General features: G+C 40.3%; 1 protein-coding gene across 2 annotated transcripts in view; it reads left to right on the forward strand.

Annotated features, from left to right (window-relative positions):
- The first annotated feature begins 968 nt into the window (after nt 1-968).
- pde4ca (phosphodiesterase 4C, cAMP-specific a) overlaps nt 969-15,897 on the forward strand; it is a 47,855-nt gene continuing 32,926 nt past the window's right edge. Inside the window, exons 1-2 of one of the 2 annotated variants that reach the window (XM_079649450.1) lie at nt 969-1,274; nt 2,897-3,114. In XM_079649450.1, coding sequence (XP_079505576.1) covers nt 1,155-1,274; nt 2,897-3,114 — 338 coding nt within the window. In that variant the 5' untranslated portion in view covers nt 969-1,154. Of the gene's footprint in view, nt 1,275-2,896; nt 3,115-11,532; nt 12,598-15,897 lie in introns of those variants that run through there. The other variant, XM_079649453.1, reaches the window with a different exon arrangement.

Here is a 15,897-nt window from a genome sequence, read left to right on the forward strand (position 1 = left end):
ATCTTCAAAATGGGTAGTTCAAACCGACAACACAGGATTGGGATCAGTTTGATCCCAAAAAACTGGATTATCCTGATCCCACCAAAGGGGTGGATTTCCAGTGGATTACCAGAGCAAAATGTACTGTACAATTTATTTTTAAAATATGTTCCAATTGAAATAAGATGGCAAAGTTTGTTAACTGAAATAATACACAATTTTTAGCCTTCATGGGAAATACATTTTATTTTTTCCATTTTTGCTCACGTTTGTGGTGTTCTATTTTGTTTTTAACCAAATGTTGATGACATAAATGTTTATGCTCATAAAAGTATCACAGCAAAGATTGTCAATCACAAATGTAATTTAGATTAAAGTAAAAATATCTTCAACAAAAAAAAAGTCCATCTGTCATCACCTTTCAAATAAAAAAATATAATTAAACATTATAGATGTCTCTGCAATGTGGTCTCTTGTCTTCCTTTTATTATTTTTCATGTCCACTAGATGGCGATCGGTAGGATTAAAGCACTGATATTCAGGATCTAGTCATCTTGAAAAATCTTAATCTGGATCAGGCTGATCCTATCCTGAATTGCTTTGAACTCCAGGGACAAAATCTGGCCGATTTGTCTGATCCTGGATCACAAAAAATGGGATTTCAAAATCGGATCGGCTCTGATTGAGATTAAAAGTTTTGAACTCCTGGGCCCAGGGGATCAAACTGAATCTTGAACGCAGACTCACAATGCAAAAAGAAACCGTAAATCCATTTTTGTATGTTTAAAGGAGACGGCAGGTTGATCAAAGACAGAATCTGCCTAACCAGAAGGTTGGCTGATCCTACTGTCAGATAGACACAAATGAATTACAGCCTGTAATGCAGCTCCCCCACTTCTATGTCACAGCTCATCTGCATGTTCGTATCTTTATTATTCCTGCTGGTCGGACTAATTCTCACCATTTCATCACCCTTTTCCTCCAATATATGTATTACTTTAGGGTTTATACGGTTTACAGTATATTAAAGGCGCTGGTAGAAAACTCAAAAGCGTACAAAGAAAGATTTATCTTTCCACTAATGACTATTTGAGAGGGGGCGTGGAAATGGGTATTTAGTGAGTGACAGCATCAGGAAGTATTGGTGCCCCAGACTACTTCATATCTGATCCTAAATGTGGTATCTCTATCCTGAGCGTTGGTATTTCCTTTGCTATTTGTCTTGTTGCTCCCATGATGCAGTAGCCGAAAGTATGAGGAGAAATAACTCATCAAAAATATTCTACATCAACGAGGTAAGAAGAAATAGAGAACTCTTATATTGCACTAGTTGTGTTGATCTGCTGCTTAGGACTCATCGCTATCTGAATTTTAGCAAAAAACTGTTTACTTGCATTACTTATATTCCCATTCATGTATTCTTTTGTGCATTTGAGCTACTTCTGAACAGTTGAGAAGATTGTACAGTATGTGAAAATTAGCCCTTTGTAATTCAATGTTCAGGTTAAGAGCAATTATCTGTTGTGTTTATTAGCTTTAACAAATGAGCTTTGGGAGCCTGTTCAAAAGCCATTTTGAATTTAGATACATAACTTACAATCTTTTTGTGAAAGAAGATGAATGAGTTGATAACAAGACATTCTATATTTCACATGAGTGACATTTGCAGGAAATTGACACTGTATCTTGGGCAACTTGGTCAGAAATGGTGAACAATAAATAATGTGAGTTGACTATTGTTTATGGGGAGGATGAACTCTCCACTGAGGAGATAAGGTCACAGGATACAGCAGGAAACAAGCGCTCCTATCTGCTTCCCCCTAAACGCTGACGCTGAGAGAGACATGCCCTACGAGCTGGATCTCAAACACTATCTCACTGTGAGAACCGTCTATTGTGTCCAAGGTGATAGTGTGCGGGTCTCAGGATCTGCAATCAGATCAAACTTCCAAAAATGATACCTGACTGGGCTTTTTTACGTGACTCGACATATTTTCATCAACAGCACAAAACCAGCCCGGTCTGAAACTAACGTCCAGGTCTCACTGGATGCTTTTGTGTTTTACACTGTGTCTTTAAGATGTCCAACAAAGGCCAAGCATGACTTGTTTAATATACTAATTTATGAATAATCTAAATGTATTAATACAAAAGTGGAATTTTATATATTTTGCAGTGGTGGCTATAGACCCGTTCAAGTAAGGGGGGGCAGTGTACGGCGACATGCAATATTATGGGTAATAATAGTATCAGTTTGGTTCTCCGAAAGAGTAACTATACACATATAACACTTAAAAAGAAAATACTCATTCACTGTTAACATCCTTTTATTTCTTATCTATCTAGTGATGAAAAAGTGTGGACATTTTAACAATATAATTTCTTCAGTTAAGAGGGTGAAAGAGAGTCAAGGCGTAAGGGTCAAGAGAATTGCCCACCCTTAGAATCACCATTGTTCCACTACAAGAAATGTCAGTGTTTTTAGTGATGAGTCGCTCAAGTAGCCAAACTATAACTTCCCTTGTGCGTCAAAGCTCATACTGCACCAGTAATTCAATTCCAGTAACTGAGGTTACAGAGTATCAGTGTTTATTCACATGGCAATTACAAATAAATTGTGCTGACACGTAATTAGGCAAATACAATATTTAAAGAGCAAATAAGATGGAGGAAATGGCTTTCTGGTCCTTGAATTGGATGGGTACAATGCAGCTTACTTGAATAACTTGACTTTGCTTATCCTCTTTTCTAATAAGTGGCCAGTAATCAGCTGTCTATGCAGCATCTAGTTTCCACATATCCTTATGCAATCACAGTTGTTATCCGGTAGTGAGAAAAAGATAGTTATCTGATCTGATGATGTAACCAAACTGGCCTCAAACTGACCGCAGTGTCCTTTGTTTCTCCTGCCGTCCAGAGACAGTGGGACTCTTTGGAGCAGGACCCCGGCACAGAGCTCCTCCAGGACCCTGAGGTGAGATGTGCTGTGAAGAGGCTCTGCTCAGGCCCCCTGCAGCTGCCCAGGCTCTCCTGCAGACCCTCCACTCGTGATGGCCCCCAGTCCGGCCCCTCACATCGCAGAATCAAGCATTCCAGGAGCCTGGGGACTCTGACCAGCTGTATCTCCAGAGACTTGTGAGTCAACTTTTCTCCTTTCTACCTTTTTATTTGATATCCTTTTGACTTACACTTTGGAGTTATACATAACTAAACCTTCAAAGTGTCTTTTCATTCTTTAAATAATTCTGTTGAAATACAAAGATCACATTTAAGGTATTTTCTTTTATTTACTTTTAACGTTCAACTTCTGAAACAAATCCCACACAGTTCCTCGAGAAAAAGTGTATTATACAACTAAGTTTTTGCCAGTTTTGTTTGTGTGTTTTTTTTTCATCCTTTCCAAACAGTTTGGCACATGTTCAAGTTTCATGATTAAATGTGGTTAATAAATAGCGGAAGGTTGTGACTCCAGCATATTGTGTCACACATTATAGTCAACACACATTTTAGGATGACTTTGCAGAACGATCTTACAACTGCGTCTGGGAAGGGTTTGAGTATTTAGCAGAGTTTGATGATATGTTTTGCTTCAATTATAAAGAAATATGGATTTGCTTCTTCTGATTTTGCGTCTTGTATTTGAGCATATGATCCAACAAAGTCTCCAGCTTGAGGAGTTGCTCTCCCATATGTTGAATAACTATCACTATAAAAGATCAGACAAACAAGGCTCTTGTGATTGTTACCTTAAGAACATTCAATGTGCGGCTGCAAATACATCTCTGTGTGTCTGTTTGTGTGTGCGTGTGCAGCCCTTTTAATCTATTTGTTCACATGTTGAAGGAATGCAGACGGACCTGTTTGTTTACGTAGGCAGTTGTAGTGCATGTCAGAGGTGATCAGATATGGCTTCTCTCTGGACAAAGACACAATTGTATCATTGGTGTATTTTTCCGAGCTAACAAATCTCCACCATTGTGATATCAATCACTTTGAATGTTGAAAGCAATGCATACATGCTGAGTTCTGACAGACGTTTGTCTAACTTTAGTCACAGCACGAGAAACTTGCTTTTGTTCATGTCAAATTCTTCGATAGCATCTAATTTAAATCGATGAAATCAAGTTATGAAGTAATTAATTTAATCCTAAAATGATGTGTAGTATAATGGATTTCATTTGTTTACACAATTCTTTGAATAAAACTACAATTTATTTAGGTAATCGTGTCCATTCAACCGTTGTTCTGAACAGTACAGATATACAGTCTGCAACATAACATAATGTGGAACGATACGATTCATCATTTTTATTTGCTACGGTCAATGTTTGGTTAATATTTTGTGATGATCACGCCATATTTATTCCAATGTTGTTTATAAATCAGCAGGTATAAACCAATAGACAGGACTCCTCAGTGCTGATGAACTAAAAAGCATTTCATTGTGTTCTTCTCCATGAAGAGGGCCATGTGCTCGCCTGTTTACAAGTTGGTAGTGCAATTTTGATGCGGCGCCAGATAAATTGTTTATGGGGCAGCATTCAAAGCTGCAGATTGTTATATAACGACAATGCAACACATCATAAAATCTGAATTGGACTGAATTAGTTTGTTACTCATTTGATATAATATCATAGCTAATATTCACTGTGGCTTGAGCACTGCCTGAAATGATGACATCCTCAGTGGAGTGGACAAGTGTTGTGAGCGTTCTCACAGCAGAACTCAAGATGGTTTGGTTGGAGGCAATGAGTATTCATGACATTGTCAACAAGTCCTTGTTTGTTTTCCCCTCCTGGCTGTTTGATCGTGGAACATACTTTCCAGAGAAGATGGTTCCAGGAGGGAGCCGTAAGCTTCCCAAAATCATAAGATGAACAGTTACAGTATAGCTTGAAAGTATGTTAGGGACAATCTGTGGTCAATAATCGAAGAGTGAGTCTAATCAAAACCATGAAATGCTCCTCTTTGGAAATCTTAATCTCTAGGTTTACAGTAGCATTATGAGAGGGGGTAGCTCTGTTATAAAGTGTGCAGGAGGGTTGACTTTAACACACAGTTGTTGGGCACATTGGACGGAGCAGACTAATAGGATGTCGTATCAACGACTACGTTTGGGCACATGTTGTGACATCAAATCGGTTCGTTCTCAATTTGCCGATCCAGCCGAACTACCTCTTGAGGAACTTGGTGCTCCAGGACCAGTGAGAGTGCCTCATGGGGAATGTTCTCTCTATTCTGGCCTTCCTAAATCAAAGTGACGACTGGGCAGTCCTCACCTCTGCCTCTAGCATCCGCATGACTGGTGTTATGATGCACTTCAGGGCCAGAACCGCTTTGGGCCCCAGGATTATGAACACATTTACTTGGCGAAAGAAAAACATCTTGTTGCCTAGGCATTAGAACAAAGCAATATAAAAGTGTTTAACAATGCCCACTGGGCCTGGCACAAGTTAAACTGCGTCACACAAGGATAGTGATAAAGATATCACCAAAAAGGATTGAAATTGATATTCAGTGACTGTGAAACTCTAGTTCGGATGGAAAGTGGACATGGAAATCTTTTGCTAGTGGACGATCTGAGCAAAGAACAGAAGATTAAAGCAGTAGACTTCAGATGTTGAGATATTATCACCTTTGAAATGGAAACCAATTGCTTAATTTGGCAATGAGTAGACATGAAGTCATGATTGTGATCACCCAATACATTTTCAGTCAAAAATGTACTTTACGTTTAGATTTGATTGGGCACCACCAACTTCCAAAGGCTCCACTATACTGTATTTACCAGCCAATTGCTAACTTTGTCTGTGTTTTGTTTGATGTTGTCTTGATAGTAAACAGTTGGTTTGTCTAAGATTTCTGTTGCTCAAAAAAGGGGTTGAGAGTTTGGTTTGTAAAATCGCATCATTTCTGATAAATGTAAATCCAAGGCCAAGTCTCAGAGCAGGCTCTACAGTAGATCAATGACCAATGATGGCACTCCAGAGAAAATATTATCCATGATAGATGAAGTGTTGAAGCTGAAGTGTTGAAACTGGCGTCTGGTGGTGAAATGGAAGTTATCAACTGAGAAAGACAGACCAGAGGTTACATCCGGTGTTATACACTCATACTTTGTATAGTCCCTTGAGACATCCTTTGGTGATGACTGATGATGTAAATATCTGCATCTGCAGTGCTACATTAGAATACATTTCTCTGCCTACAAATACAGTATCATTGCTCCAGCTCACATACAGTGCAGGAGCAATGAGTGTTTCTCCGCCAACAGCCTTTAACCAAGGCATCTTTCTTCCCTGCTCTCCCTACCAGCTGTTGGTCATAGGTTCAGCCTTGTGTCAGATGCTCCAGCTCCTTGGGTTATTTCAGTTACTCCAGACACCGCCGGTGTTTAGCTGTGAGTCCTGAAACACAGGCGGACCTTTCCTCACTCCGCAGCGATAAACAAAGAGATTAGGTGGGGGTGAAGATGATGTTGCCTGTGGTCACAGATAGAGAGCGCCATCGTGACAGCACCCATGCTCTCTATAGCTTTTATCTACCTCTGCTTTTTATAGTCAGAGGCCCTTCATGTGACTCTTCCTGGTGTGCTCGGAGCATGTGAAAGGCAAAGAGGCCGTCTCTGAGGAAAGAGGCAACCTCACAACAAATAGCACCTCAGGGACCAGAGAAATCGCCTGAGTATGCAAAGTCATTTGGAGTGAGCGTAAGAAAGGCGAGCTGTAAGGCCGAGCCAGGCGACGGCTTAGTGTTTATACACTGGAGGAAGTAATTATGGAGCACAGTTTGAAGTTGATGTACAATATGCTCTGCGAGATTAGGAGTGAGGGAATGGGGGATGGCAGAGAGCTGGAAAGAGGGAGAGGGAAGCAGACGGAGGTGATCTGTCATGCTTCTCCCCTGTAAATCAGACGTCCATATTTAGCTGGAGAGAGGGAAGGCCCAGCGGTAATGTAAACACAGCCTGGGAGAGAGAGGCAGGGAGAGTGCATCAACACATAATGTTTGAGTTCATACCCCGGCACGGCAGTCAGCGTGGTCCTTAGGCAGAGACACAAAAGGGATTCTAGTTGATAGGTTACATCTAAAAATAAAAACTCTGATAGAGAGACCTTTGTTTTGGGTTTTTTTAGTGCTCTTTTGGGATTTTCAAAGGAATCATGAGCAAGCCTAAGTTTAGCTCAAAGATGAGTGAGCGTGGATTGGCTAGCTTTTCCTGGATTTGAAAAGCAAGAACTTTTTTTGTAGGCAATGTCACAAACAGGTCCTTTAGGTGTTTTTTGAGGAACCAGAAATACTAAAAACAACAGAGTGTACTTCGGACTAAAGTCACTCCAGGCAGAACAAGCGAAGGGACTGACTTCCTGACAGCTGACCTTCCTCGATGCGCTCGGAGAGCTCTGAAGAGGAGCAGGCCGAGGTGGAGGAGAAGCCTCAGGACCGCAGGTTGGGCCGGTTGCCCATCATTCAGCTCATGCCTCGGTCCAGAGCGGGCTCCCCGGGAGGGTCCCCAATGATCTCACCCAAGGATTCTCCACGTGGATCCCCCCGAAACTCCCCGCTGCTGTTCAGGAAGCTGCTGATGAACCGCAGCATCAACCTCCAGAGGCGCCGCTTCACTCTGGCCCACACGCCCAGGTAGAGTCCTTCACTCTGAGGCCTAAGATAGCAAAAGATCACATTTATAGTTAATTTAAATGCGAGCATATTGACTTCTACTGTGCTTGAGCTTTCAGAAGCACTTCTAGGTCTTCTACTTCTATGTCGATATTTAAACTCTCAATAGCTTTTCCTCTGGTTCAGAGTGTACCTTTAGGCGCTGTTTAATGTTTCAGCATATCTGTGCGTGTTGCTGTAGTAGGAAATGCTTCTTGTCACATGGCGTGGGGGCGGTTACTCTGCTTGATGTATTTTAGGTTTATTTCCGTGTAGGCAACAGCATTTTTACTAATATAGTAATGGTTTCCAGTAAGCTTATGTTGTTAAAATGGATCCTGAGAAGATGTGCAGGTATTGCTTCAAGTTGGCTGTTGTTTCAGAGAAATTCTGCTGAATAAAATTCTCGTAACGTAAGGATTGTAGAGGTGTTGTTTCATTCTCTATAAATAGATTAGCACTTAGTAATTTTACTGAGAATATATCACATCAGATCCAATATGGTTGTTGTTGACACTTGCTTGATTTTATTTTATTTTTGCAAAATAGATTCACTTTTGAAAAGGTAAGGTCTTAGAAAGAGTTGAGTTTCCACAGCGCATTCTGTGCGTATTTTCCTACAGGTGAACGTGTTTTTCCAGAGCTTTTGTTGTCCCAGCTAGTAGCATCATCTCAGTAAACACACAGCTTAACGACAACCCTGCTGTCCCTACAACCGCACACTGATGATGTTCCATTTCTATGTCAAACAAGTCCTTTAAACCTAACACACCTCTGGATTAGTGCACAATATTTCTTGCTTAGATAAAACATGTTACATTTAGTCTTGACTTTTTGTGACAGTGGCCATAGCTGGTTTGTAAAGAGTACAGCTGCCAGCTCTACACTGGTACATGTTAATAACTTTAGATTTATGAGCCATTATTGCATCAGAACCAACCCATGATTCAAATGCAAAAACATTTAGTTAGTTAATGGTGTCAAGGCAAGAACTGTATGATCAATTAAACTATACTTGACCTAAGAGAGGAAGAATAAACAGGGCAAAACAATTATGTGTGGATGGATAAACAAACAGGCTTGTTTGTTCTTTTTTTGCCATTAGGGGAACATTTGTTTTCCCTTTGGTGTGTTCAATACGTGTGTAGGTTGATTCACAATAAGAGCCTGTTGCAGAAAATTGTAAGATCAGTTTTTTACACAGATGGTTACTTTCGTCTTTGTAAATGTTTACCCTTCTCTCCTCAACATATAAACACAGTGAGATGTAGGCCCCTTGTAACTCTGAGCTGTTACAAGTTGTCCTCAAATTGTTGCAGTGATGTTAGATCCCATCCACCAAATTAAAAGCATGGAAGAAACTTTAGCCGGGGCTGTAAAACCCTGGCTTAGTTTTATTGGCACAAAATGCATATTAAACATTCCTAAAGAAAGCCCACTAGAAAAACTCAAAACGTGTTTAGAAGTTCATTCACCTTTTATAAACATGTAGGTCCCCCCCGGGCGTTTAATGGTTGTGCATTTGAGATTTAGAGAAACATATCTTGACCAAAGTTTACTCTGATTCGCAAAAACGGTTTCATTAATCTCCCTGTGTCTGTTGAAAATCTAACTATTACAGAGTAAGAGGCTCAATCTGACAAGTCAGCTTGCAGATATTCAACATGTCAGAGCTGTTATATTGCACAGCGTATATTGCAGGGTACGTAGAGTCACAGCTGAGGTAAATGGATGGACATGAGTTATTGCAGGATGGCTGGTAAGGAGAAGGGATTAAACAAACTGGGGGTCCAGCGGAAAATGAATGTCGCAGGGAGCTCAAATATAGAACGAACCCTTTTCACTTACTGTCTGAAGTGATTTAGCCTCTTTTTCCACTCCAGAGACACCACTTTACATTTTGTGAAAGAGTTTCATGAAAATGTTTTTCTCAGGCCAATTCTTGGGTTGAAAAGTTGTCTTGGCTTATTGAACATAAACACAATCATTTTCACTTTATTCATGGACGACTCTCTCTCGTTGGCTTAAAGGGGACCTATCATGAGTATTCTTTTTTGAGATGATTACAGCAGAGTTAACACATAAAGCAATTCAACTGTGGCCACCATTGGCACATGCAGTGGTGGAAGTACATTCACTCAAGTATTGCACTCAAAAATGTAGGTTCTTGTACTTGAGTATTTTTATTTCATGTTTTCTACCTCCACTCCACTACATTGTGTGAGAATATTTGGTACTTTCTACTCCACTACATTTTATAAACGTATTTAGTTACTACTTACTTTGCAGATTTAGGTTCTTAAAACATAAAATAAATCAATAATACATATAATATTATTGGTTAATCTACCTAGTTGTAGATAAACTAATTCAAATAAGTGCTACATTCAAGTGATAAACACATTAATGCATTAATAATTCCAATACAATCATTTTAAATACATGGTGCTTAAATTGGCCATTCTGCATGACGAGTACTTTTAATTTTGGTACTTAAAGTATGTTTTGTTGCTTATACTTTTGTACTTTTACTTAAGTACAGTTTGAATGCAGGGTTTTTATTTGTAACTTAGTAGTTTAGCACTCTACTATTGCTACTTTTACTTAAGTCAATAATTTGAGTTCTTCCATCCTGGGCATGTGTTAAAGTTCTAGTCGTGGAAACAGGGTTATGTTCAGGATGTTCATCCTTTCTCCGGATGAAAGTTGACATTGCATGTCCTGTTATTTTCCACTAGAGGCTGCTACGTTGTGAAATGAGAGCATGGAGCATCAAGAGAGTGTTTCTGTTGCTGTGATTGGTCAGAGAAGAGGAAAGAGGAGAGATATTCTCCTTTGGCTGGTGTGTGTGTGGGTGGGGAGGAAATGTAATATTTCAGGAGGTATAAAAAGATCCTGGTGTGAGAAATATTGTTGTTATTTCAGTTATGTTCAGCCCTTTCTCTCAGTGGGGACAGAATAACATGAAGCTGGCTTATAGCGTTCATATATCCGCGTAAAAACAAACATTTGACCCATTCCCTGTGGCATTCAAAACACCCCTTTTCATCCGACACTCAAAAAATGTAACATCCGGATATGCATTCAAAGAACCACAAGAATATAAATCATTAGTAACAACATATATATTTGTACTATTAGATGCTTTCAAATACCCCTTAAAATGTATTCAAATGAAGCTTTTTCTCTCAAGTAACTGCCTAATGTTTCTCAGTGGAACAGAGCTTTTTTAGTCCCAGCTTCAGAATAGATAATTTAGCTTGATGGCTATCATGGACAGTAAGTAAACCTCCAATATGTAACTTCCTGTCTGCTTCCTCCCTCACATTATGAAAAATCTGATGTTTCCATCCTTTACTAATCCCCTTTTCTCTGCAGTAATTTCACAGTTGCATATTTGCCGACACCAAATATTTGTTTAAAAGTGAAGAGGATAGTGTGCGAATCAGATGGATTATAGCGTGGCATGAGAGGAGAACTCAATATCAAAAAGGAAAATTGAATCTCACACACACACTATTGAAGTATTGATTGACCGGTGCACTATTGCTGCTGGCATGGAGGCAGGCTGGTTACACGGAAACAGAAACAGGACACACTTGCATATGATAAAATAGTTTGAATACTTAAAAAAAACTCTTCTATTTCCTCCATTAACCTCACCTCTTCTCCTCCTAAAATAACCCCAGTACTGTTCACACTGTTCCACTTTCTCATGCAATGACTGGCATTCTTTAACTCTCCGTTCAAATTGCTCTCGCTCTCCCAACCGCCCAGCACCCCACCCCTCCTCTCTGCCTCCACAATATATCTCTCTCTCTCTCACTCTCAGGGGAGATAGTGTTGTTGTTTGTTGTTTTAAGCCTGAGTTTGGTCCCACCACTCTCAGGAGAGACGAGAAGAGAGAGCAGAAGTCTGTTATGGCCTGCTGACAGGGTCTACATGGGACGGCCCACTCCAGGGAGCATCTGATGGGATTATAACACTCTTTCCAGCTCACTTTTTTCCCCTCCACTAAGAATAACTCTGCTCAGTCTCTTGCATCACAGAGGCAACCCGAAGTTCAAATGAACAACTTTGTGCCAAGTTTGTTGGACCTGATTTTTCTAAGAAAGAAAATACCTCATGGCCGCTTTTGAGGAATTTGTTTTGCTGCTGATTTGGGAGAAGCCAGAGAAGCGTTTATCTTGGCACGTCTGTGGTGAGCTGAAACAAGTGGAGGAAGGAGTCCCAGATGAGCAATGACAGCTGACACCATCCTCAATTTCACTTGATTTGATTCGGCCCCCTATCTTCAGTCACTGAGATGATATGATTACTGGGATCTAACAGCCAAGCCTTTTTAGGCTATTCACACACACATACACACACACACACACACACACACACACACACACACACACACACACACACACACACACACACACACACACACACACACACACACACACACACAAGCTTTCTGAATCTTCCTTCTTCACTAAAGCAAATGGACATATCCTGTACGCTGGGACCAAAAGCTGAACTGCAGTTTGATGCACTTTGATCCGTTGATTCTGCACTGAGCTGGAAGGGAATTACTTATAGCTAATAACTTTTATTTTATAAATACACAGAATACTCAGCAGGCCTGACTAACTGTTCCATCATTATTGCTCTTACCCTGCGTGGCTGATGATACTCCTGGGTTTGCAAATAGCTGTTTTTACCATTTAATGGACATTCTTATACAACATAAAGGAATTTGGAAAGCTCTCCTTTTTGATTCATGACGGCATGGGGGTTTTGGTCGCTCCACAGAGGTTCACTTTCATCACTCGCATCCCAAAGCTGCCGTTTTGATGCTGCTCTGAATTCAACTTACTCTTTTTGAACTACCAATACCATGATGAACAAAGACTCTCGCTTTCCAAGAAAGACGCTTAGCAACTTCTCCACCCGCAGACACTCGTGCATTAGGTATGTATCCAGGTTGTGTGTTGAGCATTTTGAATGTGACTGCAGTCGCTGATTTGATGCAAATATTTGGTATACTGGAATGCTGATTCCACTTGTTACTGTATCTCGCAAGCACCTGTTTTCTCTTTTAAAGTACTTGACATTTAGTCAGCTGATGGGGAATAGTTTGACGCTGCTGCTCTGTGTCTTTATTCTAACAGTGCGATTGCATTGGGTTAAGGGTTCGTTTTATGTGTTTTATTCTGTTGGTAGTCATGATGTTTCAGGCCCCAGTAGATTGATATAAAAAAGTTATTTAAAAACGTTGAACATGGATTTTTGGCAACTGTCTGACAATCTCAATCTTTATTTATATTGCACATTTAAAACAACCTCAGTTGACCAAAGTGCTGTACAAGGAACAAATACAATATAAAATAACACAAAATTAAAGTAGTGTTTTGGTTTGCTTTAGTGACGGTTTATCTGGTGGTGAATTTGCACCTGCATCCTTTTTCAATTAAACCCAATCGACTGTTAAAAACAAAACATGTGCCACATTATCCAGTGTGTGCTGTTGGTGTTGCTGTGGTTGGCGGCGCAGGCCTCAGGGGGGCTTGGTGGATCGATGGCTCTGACCACTGATGGCCCTCCTTGGGGTCCGTGGACCGGAGCCAAACCGAGGCGTCCGTGTTAGACACGGTATGCCTTTCATGTGGTCCAGGACTTTCATAACGAGGACTGAAGAATAACGGCACTTGGTGGAAAATTGTCGATGAAAGCGACAGATGGAGCAGATTTCATCTCTGTTTTCTATCTTGTCCTCTAGGTAACAAAACAGAGGAATAATACAATAATAATGAACTCACTTCATGTACGTCTGTCCTGGCTACAAACTGATGAGACTGATTGACTCGATTGCAGTTGTAAAATGATACGACTGTGTTATAACCAGCACGACCTAAGGAAAAAGCATAAAATCTACTACAGCTGTCATGAGATCCCTGCAGGACTCGTCGTTATGTGAGATTGCAAAAACTAAAAACAGATACTTGATAGATGAAGTACAGAAATACACACACATAAGATCACACAGCATATGAATATATACGCAGATCCGGGGGTCAGCAAGACTCCATTTGGATAGGGAATGGTAACTCAGAATTAGCCATGGGTCATTAAATAAGCACAACAGATTCATAAAGAATCTCCCTCCCTTTTTCATAGCACACAAAGAAAAAAGAAACATTTCAGGGCTTTGGTGGGATTTTTTTTGTTGCAATGTTTGGTACTTTTCTGAACTCTGGGCATAAGGCATGTGCTTCACAAGTGTCATCTGAACTCCTCCAGCCGTGAGCCTGTTTGGATCATATGAGGAGATCAAAGCAGGAGATTTTGGACCACAAACAGGGAAAGAGAAGTGCACAAGAGAACAGAAAAAGCCTCTATTCTCTCTACCTGATTTGTACATCGAGTTTCTTTACTAAAAAAAGAACAATCAAAACGTTGTCACTGTTGGGAGATTTACATCAAAGCAAAGTTCCGATATAGTTATTCCACTACCAGCAAACACCATCATATGGGGATTAAGAAGATATAGATGTGTGTGTTAAAGCAGTCGTAACATTTATTAGGGTTGTTATTATTTAGTAAATTAATTAATTTCTCTGCTTATGTAATAGAGACAACGCAGCCTCTTGTAATCCAGATGTGTCCATCACAATAGAGAAAGCTCTTTCCTCACTTGTACTAACAGTACCAAGGCACCATTCATCCTCTGACGCAAACACACACACACACACACACACACACACACACACACACACACACACACACACACACACACACACACACACACACACACACACACACACACACACACACACACACACACACACACACACACACACACACACACATACTCACAGTCCATATAACCTTCTCACCAATGCTTTTTATGGCTTCTCTGGTACATTTAAACAACATAGGGTCACTGTATTACTGTAGATGGAAAAGCTCTTAGTCCTTATCTTTAGAAGAGACTTTGGTGAAGCATCCAATCAGCTTGTAACAGTTTGAAGATGGGCTTTATCTAGAGTAGAGAACCATGGGTAAGAGACGTGAGTGATGTGAGAGCGAGAGAGATACTTCACAACGGCTCACCAAGTGGGAAAAATAGATAATTTAGGCCAAAAGGGTTACAGGCGCAGACGAGAGGGCGGTAGAAGTGATAGAGAGGCCGTTGGTCCAGATAGTGCTGCTCTCAGTGCAGAGATAATGACAGGAAGCGAGGGGTAAAACAGGAAGACCAGGGTGAAAAGAGAATTCAAAAGATACTTCTGAGAGGTTAAAGTGATTGTGAGGGAAAGAATAATGATGAAAACAAAGAAAAAAGTGTCAAGTGAGGTCATCCAACTAAAGGGCAACAGTGTCAGTGTCAGAGGTCCCAATATAGCTCCCATCCCCCCTCCTCAAACACACACCCAGATTAGTCAATAGAGCCTGTGTGGCTGTGGCGGGCCGGCTGCTCTGTGCGTCACTGCTGTACTCCATATTTTCAGCATGACTGATTTCCCCAATCGCCTCCAGAGCCTCATCGATTTGTGTAACTGGCAGGAACAGCAGCAGCCGGGTACAAAAATCTGCCATGCAGAATTTTTTTTCTAAACTAGTAATCTTTCTTTTATCCGAAAGAGTAAAAGGATGACGATGTGATTAACATGTCTGATAACCCTAACAGATCCAATGTGCTGCTACTTTAATACATATTCTCAGACATTAAATGTTAAGACATTTCTTTGTCAAAAAATAATGTCAGGTAGACAGTACAGTTTGTAAATGGCCTGACAAAATACATACTGCATCAACTTGGCTTGCTTTTATTTACTTTATAGTTGGTAAATAACTGCATTTCAGAAAAAGCAATCACTTTTGTATCAAACACTGGTGCTGGGTGTTTGGACAGTAAGAGAGCAGTGTGAGGTCGAGTGTTTGTTGTGACCACTAGAGGGGGAAGTTGGCTCAGTTATACTCGGAGACTATTAGAGCGCAACAACCTCCTGCGGACCAAGGGGTTGTGGATATAGTTACTGTATATATAATATAAACAACGTGGTGGTTTGATAGAGTATAATTCTATGTTCAGGCTACTGGAAAGAGGCCATGCTGTGGAGAGTTAAGATGAGTTAAAGGGATTGTTTCAAAGCAATTTTATCCAATGTGAAAATATGCATTTAAATGTATAAACTGTCTGAATCAACAGTTATTATTGTTCTTACTTTGAAGGGCAGATAACTTCAGATTCATAATTTTATGCTGGGA

Source organism: Notothenia rossii (assembly GCF_949606895.1).
Source record: "Notothenia rossii genome assembly, chromosome: 9".
Taxonomy (NCBI): domain Eukaryota; kingdom Metazoa; phylum Chordata; class Actinopteri; order Perciformes; family Nototheniidae; genus Notothenia; species Notothenia rossii.